At 43.2% G+C, this 19,710-nt stretch overlaps 1 protein-coding gene across 1 annotated transcript in view; it reads left to right on the forward strand.

Annotated features, from left to right (window-relative positions):
- The window catches only part of LOC311106278 (segment polarity protein dishevelled homolog DVL-3-like), a 70,622-nt gene that overhangs the window by 39,939 nt on the left and 10,973 nt on the right, over positions 1 to 19,710 (forward strand). Inside the window, exons 3-4 of the mRNA XM_084148564.1 lie at positions 10,318 to 10,445; positions 11,354 to 11,514. Of these exons, the coding sequence (XP_084004690.1) occupies positions 10,318 to 10,445; positions 11,354 to 11,514 (289 nt within the window). The remainder of the gene's footprint in view (positions 1 to 10,317; positions 10,446 to 11,353; positions 11,515 to 19,710) is intronic.

The following is a 19,710-nucleotide window of genomic DNA, read 5'->3' on the forward strand; positions in this document are numbered from 1 at the left end:
ACAGCCCGCTTGGAGTTTGCCAAAAGGCACCTAAAGGACTCTCAGACCATGAGAAACAAGATTCTCTGGTCTGATGAAACCAAGATTGAAATCTTTGGCCTGAATGCCAAGCGTCACATCTGTAGGAAACCAGGCACCGCTCATCACCTGGCCAATACCATCCCTACGGTGAAGCATGGTGGTGGCAGCATCATGCTGTGGCAATGTTTTTCAGTGGCAGGGAGACTAGTCAGGATCGAAGGAAAGATGGATTGAGCAAAGTACAGAGAGATCCTTGATGGAAACCTGCTCCATTACACTCAGGACCTCAGACTGGGGCGAAGGTTCACCTGCCAACAGGACAACAACCCTAAGCACACAGCCAAGACAACGCAGGAGTGGCTTCGGGACAAGTCTCTGAATGCTCCCCATCCAACCTGACAGAGCTTGAGAGGATCTGCAGAGAAGAATGGGAGAAACTCCCCAAATACAGGTGTGCCAAGCTCCCCAAATACAGGTGTCCCAAGAAGACTTGAGGCTGTAATCGCTGCAAAAGGTGCTTCAACAAAGTATTTCCGTGTATATATATATATATTTTTTTTTTGGGCAAAAAAAAAAAAGCAGTTTTTGCTTTGTCATTATGGGGTATTGTGTGTAGATTGATGAGGAAAAAAACTATTTAATACATTTTAGAATAAGGCTGTAACGTAACAAAATGTGAATAAAGTGTAGAGGTCTGAATACTTTCCGAATGCACTGTATATACAAAAGTATGTGGACACCCCTTCAAATGAGTGGATTTGGCTATTTCAGTCACACCCTTTGCTGACAGGTGTATTATATCGAGCACACAGCCATGCAATCTCCATAGACAAACATTGGCAGTAGAATGGCCTTACTGAAGAGCTCCGTGACTTTCAACGTGGCACTGTCATAGGATGCCACCTTTCCAACAAATCAGTTCATACAATTTCTGCCCTGCTAGAGCTACCCCAGTCAGTGTAAGTGCTGTTATTGTGAAGGGGAAACGTTTAGGAGCAGCAATGGCTCAGCCACGAAATGGTAGGCCACACAAGCTCACAGAACGGGACTGCCTAGTGCTGAAGCGCGTAGCACGTAAAATAATTGTCTGTCCTCGGTTGCAACCGAGTTCCAAATTGCCTCTGGAAGCGACGTAACACCACACAAGCCTAAGATCACCATGCGCAATGCCAAGTGTCGACTGGAGTGGTGTAAAGCTCGCCGCCATTGGACTCTGGAGCTGTGGAAACGTGTTCTCTGGAGTGATGAATCATGCTTCACCATTCCAGTAGAACGCTACCTGCCCCAATGCATAGTGGCAACTGTAAAGTTTGGTGTAGGAGGACAAATGGTCTGGGGCTGTTTTTCCTGGTTCGGGCTAGGCCTCTTAGTTCCAGTGAAGGGAAATCTTAATGCTACAGCATACATTGACATTCTAGACGATTCTGTGCTTCCAACTTTGTGGCAACAGTGGGGAAGGCCCTTTCCTGTTTCAGCATGACAATGCCCCAATGCACAAAACGAGGTCCATGCAGAAATGGTTTGTTGAGATCGGTGTGGAAGAACTTGCCTGGCCTGCACAGAGCCCTGACCTCAACCCCATCGAACACCTTTGGGATGAGTTGGAACACCGACTGCGAGCCAGGCCTAATCCCCCAACATCAGTGCCCGACCTCACCAATGCTCTTGTGGCTGAATGGAAGCAAGTCCCCGCAGTAATGTTCCAACATCTAGTGGAAAGCCTTTCCAGTAGAGTGGATGCTGTTATACAGTGGGGAAAAAAAGTATTTAGTCAGCCACCAATTGTGCAAGTTCTCCCACTTAAAAAGATGAGAGAGGCCTGTAATTTTCATCATAGGTACACGTCAACTATGACAGACAAAATGAGATTTTTTTTCTCCAGAAAATCACATTGTAGGATTTTTTATGAATTTATTTGCAAATTATGGTGGAAAATAAGTATTTGGTCAATAACAAAAGTTTCTCAATACTTTGTTATATACCCTTTGTTGGCAATGACACAGGTCAAACGTTTTCTGTAAGTCTTCACAAGGTTTTCACACACTGTTGCTGGTATTTTGGCCCATTCCTCCATGCAGATCTCCTCTAGAGCAGTGATGTTTTGGGGCTGTCGCTGGGCAACACGGACTTTCAACTCCCTCCAAAGATTTTCTATGGGGTTGAGATCTGGAGACTGGCTAGGCCACTCCAGGACCTTGAAATGCTTCTTACGAAGCCACTCCTTCGTTGCCCGGGCGGTGTGTTTGGGATCATTGTCATGCTGAAAGACCCAGCCACGTTTCATCTTCAATGCCCTTGCTGATGGAAGGAGGTTTTCACTCAAAATCTCACGATACATGGCCCCATTCATTCTTTCCTTTACACGGATCAGTCGTCCTGGTCCCTTTGCAGAAAAACAGCCCCAAAGCATGATGTTTCCACCCCCATGCTTCACAGTAGGTATGGTGTTGTATGTAAAATGTAAATGTAATGTAATGTAAATGTGTTCTTTGGATGCAACTCAGCATTCTTTGTCCTCCAAACACGACGAGTTGAGTTTTTACCGAAAAGTTCTATTTTGGTTTCATCTGACCATATGACATTCTCCCAATCCTCTTCTGGATCATCCAAATGCACTCTAGCAAACTTCAGACCGGCCTGGACATGTACTGGCTTAAGCAGGGGGACACGTCTGGCACTGCAGGATTTGAGTCCCTGGCAGCGTAGTGTGTTACTGATGGTAGACTTTGGTCCCAGCTCTCTGCAGGTCATTCACTAGGTCCCCCCGTGTGGTTCTGGGATTTCTGCTCACCGTTCTTGTGATCATTTTGACCCCACGGGGTGAGATCTTGCGTGGAGCCCCAGATTGAGGGAGATTATCAGTGGTCTTGTATGTCTTCCATGTCTTCCATTTCCTAATAATTGCTCCCACAGTTGATTTCTTCAAACCAAGCTGCTTACCTATTGCAGATTCAGTCTTCCCAGCCTGGTGCAGGTCTACAATTTTGTTTCTGGTGTCCTTTGACAGCTCTTTGGTCTTGGCCATAGTGGAGTTTGGAGTGTGACTGTTTGAGGTTGTGGACAGGTGTCTTTTATACTGATAACAAGTTCAAACAGGTGCCATTAATACAGGTAACGAGTGGAGGACAGAGGAGCCTCTTAAAGAAGAAGTTACAGGTCTGTGAGAGCCAGAAATCTTGCTTGTTTGTAGGTGACCAAATACTTATTTTCCACCATAATTTGCAAATAAATTCATAAAAAATCCTACAATGTGATTTTCTGGATTTTTTTTCCTCAATTTGTCTGTCATAGTTGACGTGTACCTATGATGAAAATTACAGGCCTCTCTCATCTTTTTAAGTGGGAGAACTTGCACAATTGGTGGCTGACTAAATACTTTTTTCCCCCACTGTAGCAGAAAAGGGGGGACCAACTCCATATTAATGCCCATGATGTTGGAATGAGATGTTCGACAAGCAGGCCATGTAGTGTATCTGGTCTACTGACTCCTTCCCTCTTTCCTTCACTCCGCCTCCCCTGCCCCGGGGTGAAGTTTCTCCTAGGTACAGATCTCAAATCAGTTTCCCCTCCCCCAATCATAACCTGGACACTGAGGTGAACTCAGCGCTCTCAGGCTGAATTTTTGATCGAGCTCTGGTCATGACCATCACTGAGCTGGCTAGAACTCACGATTGAACACTGTATTTTGGGTGTGTGGTTAGACCTCAACAGCTCTCCTTGTTGGCCATAAGGCAGATGCCCTCGCTCTACTTCCTCTCCTACCTTCCCTTCTTCTTTTCCCATCCTCTTTTCTGTATAAGGCAAGCTAAGGAAGCAGTGAGATATGCATTTCCCAAACTTTAGAACACTGGTGTTGGTCTGAAATGTACTCTAGATCAGTGTTTCCCAACCCTGGTTCTTGAGTACCCCTAACAGTACACATTTTCATTGTAGCCCTGGACAAACCCACCTCATTCACCTCATTGAGGGCTTGATGATTAGTTGACAAGTTGAATCAGCTGTGCTTGTCCAGGGTTACACCAAAAATGTGTACTGTTGGGGGTACTCGAGGACCAGGGTTGGGAAACACTGCTCTAGATAAAGAAAACGATTACACAGTGGTATTAAGGTTTTGCCTATTGAAAGACTTGGCAATAGGATGAAAGGAAAAAAGATATATATCTGTACTAAAGTGTGGCAGCCGATGCTGGATCATTTGCCTAGAGATTTAGCTGACCTGTTAGAGAGGCAGAGATGCTGTAGCTTGGGGCTTGAATGGGCAACCTTAACTCAGTGTAAAGGGATTAAGGGGATACAGTACTGTTTATGCCGATATGTAAGCTTATTGCATGGTGAAATGTGAGATGTGTATCTGATCAGAAAGTTGGGCAACTACATTCCCTTCAGAAAGTATTCACACCCCTTGACTTTTTCCACATTTTCTTGTGTTACAAAGTGGGATTAAAATGGATTTAATTGTAATTTCTTGTCACTACACTAAATACTCTAATGTCAAAGTCGGGGGAGTGGGACAAGAAATCCACAGCAGCCACATCACTGCGCGCGCAGCCAACTCTAAAATGTTTTATGACGGATCACCACCTCAAGCTGTACCTCGGCAAGACGGAGCTGCTCTTCCTCCCGGGGAAGGACTGCCCGTTCCATGATCTCGCCATCACGGTTGACAACTCCGTTGTGTCCTCCTCCCAGAGTGCAAAGAACCTTGGCGTGACCCTGGACAACACCCTGTCGTTCTCCGCTAACATCAAGGCGGTGACCCGATCCTGTAGGTTCATGCTCTACAACATTCGGAGAGTACGACCCTGCCTTACACAGGAAGCGGCACAGGTCCTAATCCAGGCACTTGTCATCTCCCGTCTGGATTACTGCAACTCGCTGTTGGCCTGCTGGCCCCCCTACCTCTGCGGAAGCACAGTTCCCGCTCAGCCCAGTCAAAACTGTTCGCTGCTCTGGCACCCCAATGGTGGAACAAGCTCCCTCACGACGCCAGGACGGCGGAGTCACTCACCACCTTCCGGAGACACTTGAAAAAAGGATAAAGTAATCCTTCTACCCCCCCCCCCCCCCCCCTAAAAAAAACAAAAAAAAAACATATTGTAAAGTGGTTATCCCACTGGCTATAAGGTGAATGCACCAATTTGTAAGTCGCTCTGGATAAGAGCGTCTGCTAAATGACGTAAATGTAAATGTAAAATTAGATTGGAGAACACATTGGGAGGGATTTTAGACCTTAATATTTCCAGATCCTTGATATCCTTCATCTGCGATTATGGACTTCAATTCCAACCACAGGTTTTCAATGGTGTTGAAGTCCAGAGACTGAGATGGCCATTGCAAAATGTTGATTAACCATTTCTTTGTGGATTTAGATGTGTGCTTGGGGTTATTGTCTTGCTGGAAGATCCACTTGCGGCCAAGTGTCAGCCTCCTTGCAGAGGCAACCAGGTTTTTGGCAACAATTACCTGCTACTATTTTGCTTCCACTGGTCCTGGGGCTCTTGATAAGGTCAACGGCAGTGGTCACCAACTGGTTGATTCCAAATAATGATTTGGGTCCGACCAATCAGGTGCATCTACTGCCAACAGCGCGAGACAAAAAAGAAATAAAAAGAAACGCAAGGCTTTATCGTTGTTTTTTTACAGAAATGTTAGGCGATCGACTAGGAATGCCTTGGAGATCGACCAGTCGATCAACAAACATTTCTGTAAAAAAAACAGCGAAATAGCCTTGCGTTCCTATTTTCTTACATTGTCTTGCGCTGTTGGCGGTAGGTGCACCTGATTCAGCTGCCCTGCGTGCCAGGTAGGGAAAGTGTTCCCATTTTGAACCATTTAATGTGTCTGAAGGTAGAAACTCTGCTTTCCAGGTGGGCCCGGAGAGCAAATCAAGTGCACTATAGGCCTACCGCTGGCCAATCGGAGGCTCAGATGACCGTGTCGGCTGTAACGCAGCAGGCCAAAAAAAAACTACAGCAAAGTTGATACTGTGAGATTTCAAAACGTTTAAAGCCATGACTAGAGACTGTCAACGAAAATAGGAAAGAGCATCTGTTTTTATGAGTAAGTTCATGTTTAAGTTCTTACTCAGCACTGTCAACACTTTTATAATCCATGAAATGTGTGTTATTTCTACTTCCAGCACTGCAGCAGTAATGAGTAGGAAAGTGTATAGATGGGCTTGGGTCTTTTTTAATATCAAGGAATTTCACTTTCTCTGTTCATAGGAGTAACAACATGAATTTGGCACCATCAGTGCAGTAAAATACAAATACAAATTATTTAAATGTATGCTGACTCAGCTGTGCCTCACAAGTAATACAACAACTGATCTATTACCAGTGTGATCATATAGACTACTTCAAATTTTGAAGTATATACAGTACCAGTCAAAAGTTTGGACACACCTACTCATTCAAGGGTTTTTCTTTATTTTTACTATTTTCTACATTGTGGAATAGTAGTGAAGACATCAAAACTACGAAATAACACATATGGAATCATGTATTAACCAAAAAAGTGTTAAACAAATCAAAATATATTTTATATTCTTCAAATAGCCACCCTTTGCCTTGATGACAGCTTAGCACTCTCTTGGCATTCTCTCAACCAGCTTCATGAGGAATGCTTTTCCAACAGTCTTGAATAAGTTCCCACTTATGCTGGGCACTTGTTGACTGCTTTTCCATCACTCTGCAGTCCAACTCATCCCAAACCATCTCAATTGGGTTGAGGTTGGGTGATTGTGGAGGCCAGGTCATCTGATGCAGCACTCCATCACTCTCATTCTTGGTCAAATAGCCCTTACACAGCCTGGAGGTGTGTTGGGTCATTGTCCTGTTGAAAAACAAATGATAGTCCCACTAAGCGCAAACCAGATGGGATGGCGTATATCTGCAGAATGCTATGGTAGCCATGCTGGTTAAGTGTGCCTTGAATTCAAAATAAATCACAGACAGTGTCACTAGCAAAGCACCATCACACCTCCTCCTCCATGCTTCACGGTGGGAACCACACATGCAGAGATCATCCGTTCACCTACTCGGCGTCTCTCACAAAGACACGACGGTTGGAACCACAAATCTCACATTTGGACTCATCAGACCAAAGGACAGATTTCCACCGGTCTAATGTCCATTGCTCGTGTTTCTTGGCCCAAGCAAGTCTCTTCTTCTTATTGGTGTCCTTTAGTAGTGGTTTCTTTGTAGCAATTCGACCATCAGATGACCTGGCATTCTCTCAACCAGCTTCAGTTAGAATGCTTTTCCAACAGTTTTGAATTCACACTTATGCTGAGCACTTGTTCGCTGCTTTTCCTGAACAGTTGATGTTGAGATGTGTCTATTACTTGAACTCTGTGAAGCATTTATTTGGGCTGCAATTTCTGAGGCTGGTAACTAATGAACTTATCCTCTGCAGCAGAGGTAACTCTGGGTCTTCCTTTCCTGTGGCGGTCCTCATGAGAGCCAGTTTCATCATAGCGCTTGATGGTTTTTGCGACTGCACTTGAAGAAACGTTCAAAGTTCTTGATATTTTCTGGAGTGACTGACCTTCATGTCTTAAAGTAATGATGGACTATCGTTTCTCTTTGCTTATTTGAGCTGTTCTTGCCATAATATGGACTTGGTCTTTTACCAAATAGGGCTATCTTCTGTATACCACCCCTACCTTGTCACAACACAACTGATTGGCTCAAACACATTAAGAAGGAAAGAAATGCCACAAATTAACTTTTAAGAAGGCACACCTGTTAATTGAAATGCATTCCAGGTGACTACCTCATGAAGCTGGTTGAGAGAATGCCAAGAGTGTGCAAAGCTGTCATCAAGGCAAAGGGTGGCTATTTGAAGAATCTCAAATATAAAATATGTTGATTTGTTTAACACTTTTTTGGTTACTGCATGATTTCATATGTGTTATTTCATAGTTTTGATGTCTTCACTACTATTCTACTATGTAGAAAATAGTAAAAAAAAAGAAAAACCCTTGAATGAGTAGGTGTTCTACAACTTTTGACCGATAGTGTATATATATTTTAAAAGGCCTTGGGCCTATAGCCTAGTGCACAAACCTCATTACTACAGAACTGTTTTTAATTGGTTAGTGTTGCATAGGCTTCTGTTTTTTAGGTCATGTAAAAAATAAAATCTGAGCGTTGGAGCGCTGCTTGCATTTTGACTTAGAAAGTGATCTTGACTCAGAAAAGGTTGGTGAACACAGGTCAATGGCATCATGAACTTGACCAAGTACCAGGACATTTTTGGCAAAAACCTGGTTGCCTCTGCCAGGAGGCTGACACTTGGCCGCAAATGGATCTTATACAATACCACAGATTTACGTACAGAATAATACGAATTGCCCTGAGACCCTGTTGACGCTAAGTGTTAATTGCTAGTACAGGGCTCCAGACTAACATTTTCCCCTGGTGTCACTGGTGCCACTCACTTTCACAGATGGTAGCATCAGCCCATTATATGGTCGGACCCAAATCATGATTTGGAATCGTCTTAGAAAGTAATTATTAGTGCTTTATTAAGAAGTGTAATAAATAGACTACTGAGGTATTCAAGAAATAAGTTGTTTCATCAAACACGTCCAAGCAGGAATGCATGATTCAAGATATTTTGATGTGCAACCTAATACAGTGATTGTCATGAATTTGTACGTCTGTAAGAGCTTTGCACACCTGGATTGTACAATATTTGACCATTATTATTTTCAAAATTCTTCAAGCTCTGTCAAATTGGTTGTTGATCATTGCTAGATAACTATTTTCATGTCATGCCATAGATTTTTAAGCAGATTTAAGTCAAAGCTGTAACTTGGCCACTCCGGAACATTCACTGCCTTCTTGGTAAGCAACTCCAGTGTAGATTTGACCTTGTGTTTTAGGTTATTGTCCTGCTGAAAGGTGAATTCATCTCCCAGTGTCTGGTGGAAAGCCGACTGAACCAGGTTTTCCTCTAGGATTTAGCTCCATTCGGTTTCTTTTTTATCCTGAAAAACTCCCCAGTCCTTAACGATTACAAGTATACCCATAACATGATGCAGCCACCACTATGCTTGAAAATATGGAGAGTGGTACTCAGTAATGTGTTGCATTGGATTTGCCCCAAACACTTTATATTGAGGACAAAAATGTAATTTCTTTGTGAAATTTTTTACAGTATTACTTTAGTGCCTTGTTGCAAACAGGATGCATGTTTTGGAATATTTTTCTTCTGTACAGGCTTCCTTCTTTTCACTATGTCAATTAGGTTAGTATTGTGGAGTAACTACAATGTTGTTGATCCATCCTCAGTTTTTCCCCAAATTTTGAAAAACATAATTCCACTTTGACATGGGGTATTGTGTGTAGGCCAATGGCTAAAAAAATCTCAATTTAATTAATTTTAAATTCAGGTTGTAACACAACAAAATCTGGAAAAAGTCAAAGGGTGTGAATACTTTCTGAAGGCGCTGTATGTGGAAACTGTTTCTATATATTTTGTTCTTACTTTAAAACATTTTTGTTGTTGTTATTATTGTACTTTTTTCTATTACACTATATACATAGTTTCTGATTGTTCTCATTATTTCTGTCTTTGTTGATGTAAAAAACAAACAAAAGACTGCTTTTGTTGCATATCCATCAATAAAATATATATGTTTATTCCTGCACCATGTTGGTGGATGCTTAGGAGGCAGACCAGACCAGACCAAACAGTTCTCCTTACTTCCCCAGCTGATTAGATTAGCTAACTGGAATCACAGGATGCTCCACAACACTCCTGAAATATCCTGGGCCTAACTGATTCCAAATAAGCAAGGGAGTGCGTGTGTTTGTCAATGATGAACTGTATGTGTGTCTGTCTTGTGTCCACGTAGTCAATGAGCACATTAACAATTCCGACAGACTGTCACGCATACAAACTAATGCCCGAAATCATGACTGACTTTGTTACTGACTGTCTGTATGTGTCTCAATGTGTCTCAGTCTCAAATGATGCCCGTTTCCTCATATAGTGCACTACTTTTGAATAGAGCCCTAGACAGAGAATCAAGTTAGTAGTATAATGACAAACATAGGACTCTGGGCAAAAGTAGTGCAATATAATAGGGAATAGGGTGTTATTTGAGGTTTGTCTAACCCCCCTTCACCTCTCTCTCCATTGTTAGTGCACTCACTCACTCACTCACTCATTCACTCACTTTCTCTCTCTCAATTCAATATACTTTTTGGACATGGCACTTACAGTGTCAAAGTAAGCACAAGCAATGATAATACTATCTCTCTCATCCTCCCTCTCTCTCCCCAGTTGGTGTCAGCAGATGGTTGTCACGGGGGTTCCGATGGGGGCTCTATGTGTGCAGACAGCCAGGTAGAGCTGCCACCCCCTTTGGAGAGGACCGGCGGCATCGGAGACTCAAGACCCCCCTCTTTCCAGTCAGTATCTGCAAAGTGGTGTGTGTGTGTGACTCTAGTTGATCCATCTGACCCTAACCCTAACCACTAACCCCTTACCCAAGCCCCCCCCCCCCCCCCCACACACACACACACCTACACACACCTACACACCCCTACACAAACACACACCCCTACACACACACAAACACACACACTAATAGCTAGTGACCAGGCTCCATGGACTTTAAACCTAATCAACCTTCCCAACCATCTATTCAGACATGCCAGTCAATGTGGATCAATGTTTCTCAGTGCTTCTATTGATCATTTTAAATGTTATCTCCAGTGTGGTGTGGAAGTGGCCTTGGCTTAGCAATGGTGAGGTGTAGACCTCACGGAAGTGCAGTGATGGCCACTCTAGACGAGTAGGACGATAATGTTTGTGTAGCGAAGAAATCAAACACACACAACACACACAGCGAGAACACCCCTTTCCCTCTGCTGGTCAGCACTGGTTACTGCAATTTGACCCACTGCAGCGCTCACATGCTCACCCACATATGCTCATCCTCATGGATAATACACACACATGGTGTTCACACACATGCAGCAGATACAGACAGACAGACAGACACACACACAGACACACACACAGACACACACACACACACACACACACAGGCGCTCACCTTCTCTTTGTAGCTAGCTCCTGGCATGGTGAGGCTGACATTAAAACATACTGACATTCTGATAGCAGCACTTAAACAGCAGGGGTCCACAACAAAGACTTGTCTGGAACTTGCTGGTGTGTCTGTCAGACAGTTGTGTGTAGGAGAAGGGAAAATAAATATCATCCCTTCTCTTTCAATTCATAATTTGTTTTCTTTCTCTTTCATCTCTTCCTTCTCTTCCTCCTCTTTTGACTTTTCTTTTCACCTGTCCATCAGTGCGAACGCTGCTGGCAGTCAGGATAACCTGGACAACGAGACAGAGACGGAGTCGGTCGTGTCGCTAGAGAGAGAGAGAGAGAGGGAGCGGGAGAGAGACCGGGGCAGGGAGAGGGAGAGAGAGAGGGAGCGGAGGAAAGAGAAAGACAGTCATGACCATGGTAAGACTTGGTGTCTGTCCATCTGCCTTCATGCTGCAGTCTATCCCGCTTATAGTCCATGGGCCAAGCAGAAAAATGTGTCCACTTTGGGGTGGGAAAGGTTTGATGGTATTAAATTGTTCCCCACAAGCCCCTGATCAAATTGATATACAATAACCACTTTCTATGTTTTTAACACATATTATATTACACTTTATATATCTTGTTGTATGGGAGTCGATGCAATAGAATGTTCTCTGGCTGAAAAAAGAATGTTGAGACAAGTTGGAATGTTCACATGCTCATTGAAAATGACTGTATCAAACAACAATAGAACATTCTATTGGGTGAATCTCATCTTAAAATCCATAAGATTTGGTCAATTTCTGGTATCACATCTAATGATTTAACTAGACTGACTCATCAGTGAAACAACAATGTTACAAACAGCAGAACTACATATTTGTTTCAGGGAAATTGGTCATACTGGGAGATAATAGAGGAGGTCAAGTCCCACCCAAGTATAATTCAAAAACCTACGGGGTACCATAGGACACCAAACCGGAATGGTGTCCTCACTATATGATAGGTTAGTGACTCGTAATGTAAAAAATCGACCTGTTATGGAGGTCAGGGAGAATTACCTACAAAGTGCAGGGTTTGAATGGGATTTGACCACAATATGCAGCAGAATTTTTGCCTCTTCTAAGAGCCTCGCCCGTCAACTTATTAATTTCAAATTTTACCGCAGAGCGATGGTTCGGGCGGGCAATTATATGCATATGTTTTGGAGCTGTGTACCGGTGAAGTCCTTTTGGGTTCATATTGTTCATATTTTAAATGTTATTCTTGGCAGGAGCCTACCTGTTTGCCCATCCCCCCTCCTGCTGGGTTGCAGCCCTAGCATTTTGTTATCTTATCAAGAGAGACTGATTGTTATGGCTGAAATAACAGCAGGCAAAATAACTATTCTAAGGAGTTGGTTTAAACTGGGTATTGCCCTTTGCAGATTTTGGTTGCTTATGTACTTGGACATTGCGCAGCTGGAAAGATCCATTGCCAGACTGCGTGGGGCCAAGCCCGAAACTCTGGTCAATTGGTCACATGCTATCTCCCAGTTGCAAGAGCTAATTTAACAACAATGTTTGGTCTTGCGGATGGGAGATAGCATTGCCCTGCTTTTTCTAGGTGGCTCTGGGTTGGTAGCCGTTGAGAAAGACATTTGAATAGGCCGATTGTATTTGGAAATACTGAATTTGTTTTGTTTTGTCCTTTTTCATTTGTTTTGTGTTTTTCCCCTTATTGAACTGTAATTGTCTAGGACATGCAAGAAAAACAAATAAATAATTGTTCACAAAAATAATGGGAAATAATACAAGTCCATGAGATCCAAAGGCTGTTGTATAGCAGTACTGAAAATGCTAAGATGAAAGGTGTGCTCTGTCATTTTGTTTTTGTCCCAGCAACTTAACACAAAGATTTAGGTAAACACAATGATCTCTAAAAAGGAACATTGGTGATTATAAGCTCTGACTCTCTTAACTTTAAATGTACAAGTTTTTTAAATTTATATTATATGTCACCTAATCATTTTGTAGCCATTAGTTCAGTGGCTGGTTTACAAATTTGATTGAAACTATGCAATTGGTGATGAGAAAAAATCCAGCCTTTTAGCAATTGAACTATTGCTGATGCCCTCGACAATCCTCAGCAGCCACTAACCAATACTTATTTCAGTAGGCCCTATACCAAGGGTAGGCAACTCTGTTCCTGGAGTGCCGGAGGTACGTTATATTGGAGTTGTCTCCAGATGGCTAGGCATATTCATGGCATGAGGTTAGTAGCATAGCATTTCTCTCCATTGAATACAGATGGTTGATGTCAGCAACCCTCATCGAATATTTTAAAAAGGATTACAATAATGAGATGCAGGGGTGCAACTTTGGGGGGGATTTTATTTTATTTTTAATCCAGTCGGATAAACACTTCAAACAGCCTACCCGACCGCTCCGAGGCGTCCGCATGGTCCTAAAGCACACCGTTGCCTCGTTTTGTTTCACATTCCAATTATAAAACTGAGGGGGATAAAAATGGGTAAGGAGAGACATGTATCTTGTCAGTATATCCATCATCTTTGTAATTGATCAGTTCAGTGATTGCCTAAATTCAACACAACTGGTCTTCCAGGTAGGTTATATCAAAAACATGAAGTGCCTGCGGCACTCCAGGACCAGGGTTGCCTACCCCTGCACTATTTATAAACTGGTTGGTTCGAGCACTGAATGCTGATTGTCTGACAGCCGTGGGATATCAGACCGTATACCACGGGTATGACCAAATATTTATTTTTACTGCTCTAATTACGATGGTAATCAATTTATAATAGCAATAAGGCATCTCAGGGGTTTGTGGTATATGGCCAATATATCACGGCTAAGGGCTGTATCCAGGCACTCTGCGTTGCGTTGTGTATAAGAACAGCCCTTAGCCATGGTATATTGGCCATATACCACATCACCTCGGGCCTTATTGCTTAAATATACAATTTCTTTCATAAATAGTGTAACTAGACACCATCTATAAAGGCTGTAAACCGAAGGCTTTAATACTTTACCAGCAATGTAAGTTGATGCCCTCATCATAAGGCGGTTTGTTAGAATGTTATGTTGGAATGCAGTGTATATGACAGGATTCAAGACATTTATATTTAACAATATTATTATTATATTATATTGTATATCATTATAATCACTACAAAGCAGTGAAAGATCCCTTTAGGAATATTATAGATACATTTTTAATTGTTTGAAATAAAATATAGAAATAAGGGATCCAAATACTGACCATAAACAGTTATATGAATAGTGTTTTTGGCATATTTTTAGGAACAATGTTGCTAATATTTTACAAAGATTATATACAGTATTTTGCAAACCTGGCAAAATTGGTTGCGTTTTCTGCATAACTATAATATTTTTTGCATTATCATTAGGCATATTCCACCTATTATGGAGAGTTGTGGCAATGTCAGACCAATCCAATTAAAACCAATGGCCCCTGTTGATGGCCATATTGGAAAACCATCATTGTTTAGACATTTCCTAGCTTTATGTGAAGTTTGGTACACTCATTATGAAGGCATTTTGTGAAAATGGGTTACCTGCACCTGGATGTTATGCATTCCTATTGGATTTCATATAGAGTGCAATATACGGGGCAGGTTTCACATCACATTTGTTGATGTTAACACAATTTATAGAAACATATATCATTTTAATAAATAGACATCAGTGAATGCTTCTAAAACATTTTCTAAGTGTTTTAATGTATTATATTTGAAACGGCTACAACATGCAGCAATTCAGACCTCTTGTTTTTGCATATTTTTACCACTATTCTGGTAATATTTTGCTAAATACATATAACTGACATACCTGGGCCATCGTTTTGTGTTACCCTCGTTGTAACATACATGTTAAGCCATTTCTGGTCTTATTACACCAATTACTTTGTTATGGTCATGCAAAATCAATACAGTTCCTCCCCATTGCAAATAGGCTGCTGGGACTCATTATAGGCAAAATCTATGGTGACTCTATATGGCTAAAAAACTTGCCCAGTGGGTGCCTTGTTCTGTGTGAAATTTGGTGTCATTAACATGTAGGGTACCATGTCTCAATGTACCCCAAAATGCATACATGTATTACCTTTGAACCCCCAAGGTGGGCCCATAGAGATGTCATTACGAATTAAATTGATTCATACCTTAATGTGTGTTGTATTATGAAGTTAATAATATATAAATAGCCTTAGTATGAGAACATTTCATACCCTCAATCCTGTTCAGTTGATGTCGTGGTCCAGTCCACTATTTTTAGGGCACCCGACCACAAAGAGTCGATGGGTGAACCTCCTCTCTCCTCGCCTCCTTATCAAAATGTCAGAGGGGGGCAGGGTCTTCTCCTCCTGTACGCTTCTCTCTGACACTGAGAAGGAGGCGAAGAGAGAGGATGTTAGGAATCAAAAAATATACAGTGCATTCGGAAAGTATTCAGACCTCTTGACTTTTTCCACCTTTTGTTACGTTACATGGATTCAATAGTTTTTTTCCCTCATCAATCTACACACAATACCCCATAATGACAAAGCAAAAACTGGTTTTTAGAAATGTTTGCGAATGTATTAAAAATAAAACACTGAAATATCACATTTACATAAGTATGCAGACCCTTTACTCAGTACTTTGTTGAAGCACCTTTGGCAGCGATTACAGCTTGAGTCTTCTTGGGTATGACGCTACAAGCCTGGCACACCTGTATTTGGGGAGTTTCTCCCATTCTTCTCTGCAGATCCTCTCAAGCTGTCAGGTTGGATGGGGAGCGTCGCTGCACAGCTATTTTCAGGTCTCTCCAGAGATGTACGATCGGGTTCAAACCCGGGCTCTGGCTGGGCCACTCAAGGACATTCAGAGACTTGTCCCAAAGCCACTCCTGCGTTGTCTTGGCTGTGTGCTTAGAGTTGTTGTCCTGTTGGAAGGTGAACCTTCGCCCCAGTCTGAGGTCCTGAGCGCTTTGGAGCAGGTTTTCATCAAGGATCTCTCTGTACTTTGCTCCGTTCATCTTTCCCTTGATCATGATTAGTCTCCCAGTACCTGCCGCTGAAAATCATCCCCACAGCATGATGCTGCCATCACCATGCTTCACTGTAGGGATGGTGCCGGGTTTCCTCCAGACGTGACGCTTGGCATTCAGGCCAAAGAGTTCAATATTGGTTTCATCACACCTGAGAGTCCTTTAGGTGCCTTTTGGCAAACTCCAAGCGGGCTGTCATGTGCCTTTCACTGAGGAGTGGCTTCCGTCTGGCCACTCTACCATAAAGGCCTGATTGGTGGAGTGCTGCAGAGATGGTTGTCCTTCTGGAAGGTTCTCCCATCTCCACAGAGGAACACTGGAGTTCTGTCAGAGTTACCATCAGGTTCTTGGTCACCTCCCTGACCAAGGCCCTTCTCCCCCGATTGCTCAGTTTGGCCGGGCAGCCACCTCTAGGAAGAGTCTTGGTGGTTCCAAACATCTTCCATTTTAAGAATGATGGAGGCCACTGTGTTCTTGGGGACCTTCAATGCTGCAGACATTTTTTGGTACCCTTCCCCAGATCTGTGCCTCGACACAATCCTGTCTCGGAGCTCTATGGACAATTCCTTCGACCTCATGGCTTGGTTTTTGCTCAACTTTTTTTTTTTTTTTTTTTTTCACCTTTATTTAACCAGGTAAGCCAGTTGAGAACAGGTTCTCATTTACAACTGCGACCTGGCCAAGATAAAGCAAAGTAGTGCAATAAAAACAACACAGAGTTACATATGGGGTAAAAAAAACATAAAGTCAGAAATACAACAGAAAATATATATACAGTGTGTGCAAATGTAGCAAGTTATGGAGGTAAGGCAATAAATAAGCTATAGTGCAGAATAATTACAATAGTATTAACACTGGAATGCTAGATGTGCAAGAGATTATGTGCAAATAGAGATACTGGGGTGCAAAAGAGCAAAATAAATAACAATATAGGGATGAGGTAGTTGGGTGGGCTAATTTCAGATGGGCTGTGTACAGGTGCAGTGATCGGTAAGGTGCTCTGACAACTGATGCTTAAAGTTATTGAGGGAGATAAGAGTCTCCAGCTTCAGAGATTTTTGCAATTCGTTCCAGTCATTGGCAGCAGAGAACTGGAAGGAATGGCGGCCAAAGGAGGTGTTGGCTTTGGGAATGACCAGTGAGATATACCTGCTGGAGCGCAGACTACGGGTGGGTGCTGCTATGGTGACCAATGAGCTAAGATAAGGCGGGGATTTGCCTAGCAGTGATTTATAGATGGCCTGGAGCCAGTGGGTTTGACGACGGACATGTAGTGAGGACCAGCCAACAAGAGCGTACAGGTCACAGTGGTGGGTAGTGTATGGGGCTTTGGAGACAAAACGGATGGCACTGTGATAGACTACATCCAATTTGCTGAGTAGAGTGTTGGAGGCTATTTTGTAAATGACATCGCCGAAGTCAAGGACCGGTAGGATAGTCAGTTTTACGAGGGCATGTTTGGCAGCATGAGTGAAGGAGGCTTTGTTGCGAAATAGGAAGCCGATTCTAGATTTAACTTTGGATTGGAGATTCTTTATGTGAGTCTGGAAGTTGAGTTTACAGTCTAACCAGACACCTAGATATTTGTAGTTGTCCACATATTCTAGGTCCGACCCGTCGAGAGTGGTGATTCTAGTCGGGTGGGCGGGTGCTAGCAGCGTTCGATTGAAAAGCATGCATTTAGTTTTACTAGTGTTTAAGAGCAGTTGAAGGCTACTGAAGGATTGTTGTATGGCATTGAAGCTCGTTTGGAGGTTTGTTAACACAGTGTCCAATGAAGGGCCAGATGTATACAAAATGGTGTCGTCTGCGTAGAGGTGGATCTGAGAGTCACCAGCAGCAAGAGCGACATCATTGATATACACAGAGAAAAGTGTCGGCCCAAGAATTGAACCCTGTGGCACCCCCATAGAGACTGCCATAGGTCCAGACAACAGGCCCTCCGATTTGACACACTGAACTCTATCTGAGAAGTAGTTGGTGAACCAGGCGAGGCAGTCATTTGAGAAACCAAGGCTATTTAGTCTGCCAATAAGAATGCGGTGGTTGACAGAGTCGAAAGCCTTGGCCAGGTCGATGAAGACGGCTGCACAGTACTGTCTATTATCAATCGCTGTTATAATATCGTTTAGGACCTTGAGCGTGGCTGAAGTGCACCCGTGACCAGCTCGGAAACCGGATTGCATAGCGGAGAAGGTACGGTGGTATTCGAAATGGTCGATGATCTGTTTGTTAACTTGGCTTTCGAATACTTTCGAAAGGCAGGGCAGGATGGATATAGGTCTGTAGCAGTTTGGATCTAGAGTGTCACCCCCTTTGAAGAGGGGGATGACCACGGCAGCTTTCCAATCTCTGGGGATCTCAGACGTTATGAAAGAGAGGTTGAACAGACTAGTAATAGGGGTAGCGACAATTTCGGCGGCTAGTTTTAGAAAGAAAGGGTCCAGATTGTCTAGCCCAGCTGATTTGTAGGGGTCCAGATTTTGCAGCGCTTTCAAAACATCAGCTGTCTGAATTTGTGTGAAGGAGAAGCGGGGGGGGCATGGGCAAGTTGCAGCAGAGGGTGCAGAGTTGGTGGCCGGGTTAGTGGTAGCCAGATGGAAAGCATGGCCAGCTGTAGCAAAATGCTTGTTGAAATTCTCGATTATTGTAGATTTATCGGTGGTGATAGTGTTTCCTAGCCTCAGTGCAGTGGGCAGCTGGGAGGAAGTGCTCTTATTCTCCATGGACTTTACAGTGTCCCAAAACTTTTTGGAGTTAGTGCTACAGGAAGCAAATTTCTGTTTGAAAAAGTTAGCCTTTGCTTTCCTGACTGCTTGTGTATATTGGTTCCTAACTTCCCTGAAAAGTTGCATATCGCGGGGGCTATTTGATGCTAATGCTGTACGCCACAGGATGTTTTTGTGCTGGTCAAGGGCAGTCAAGTCTGAGGAGAACCAGGGGCTATATCGGTTCTTAGTTCTGTATTTTTTGAATGGGGCATGTTTATTTAAGATTGAGAGGAAATTACTTTTAAGGAACAACCAGGCATCCTCTACTGACGGAATGAGATCTATATCCATCCAGGATACCTGGGCCAGGTCAATTAGGAAGGCCTCCTCGCTAAAGTGTTTTAGGGAGCGTTTGACAGTGATGAGGGGTGGTCGTTTGACCGCGGACCCGTTACGGACGCAGGCAATAAGGCAGTGATCGCTGAGATCCTGGTTGAAGACAGCTGAGGTGTATTTAGAGGGTGTGTTAGTCAGGATGATATCTATGAGGGTACCCATGTTTACGGATTTAGGGTTGTACCTGGTAGGTTCGTTGATAATTTGCGTGAGGTTGAGGGCATCTAGCTTGAATTGTAGGATGGCTGGGGTATTAAGCATATCCCAATTTAGGTCACCAAGCAGTACAAACTCTGAGGATAAATGGGGGGCAATCAATTCACATATGGTGTCCAGGGCACAGCTGGGGGCTGAGGGGGGTCTGTAGCAAGCGGCAACAGTGAGAGACTTATTTCTGGAAAGGTGGATTTTTAGAAGTAGAAGCTCAAACTGTTTGGGCACAGACCTGGATAGTATGATAGAGCTCTGCAGGCTATCTC

Source organism: Coregonus lavaretus, assembly GCF_964263955.1.
Source record: "Coregonus lavaretus genome assembly, chromosome: 30".
In the NCBI taxonomy this organism is placed as follows: domain Eukaryota; kingdom Metazoa; phylum Chordata; class Actinopteri; order Salmoniformes; family Salmonidae; genus Coregonus; species Coregonus lavaretus.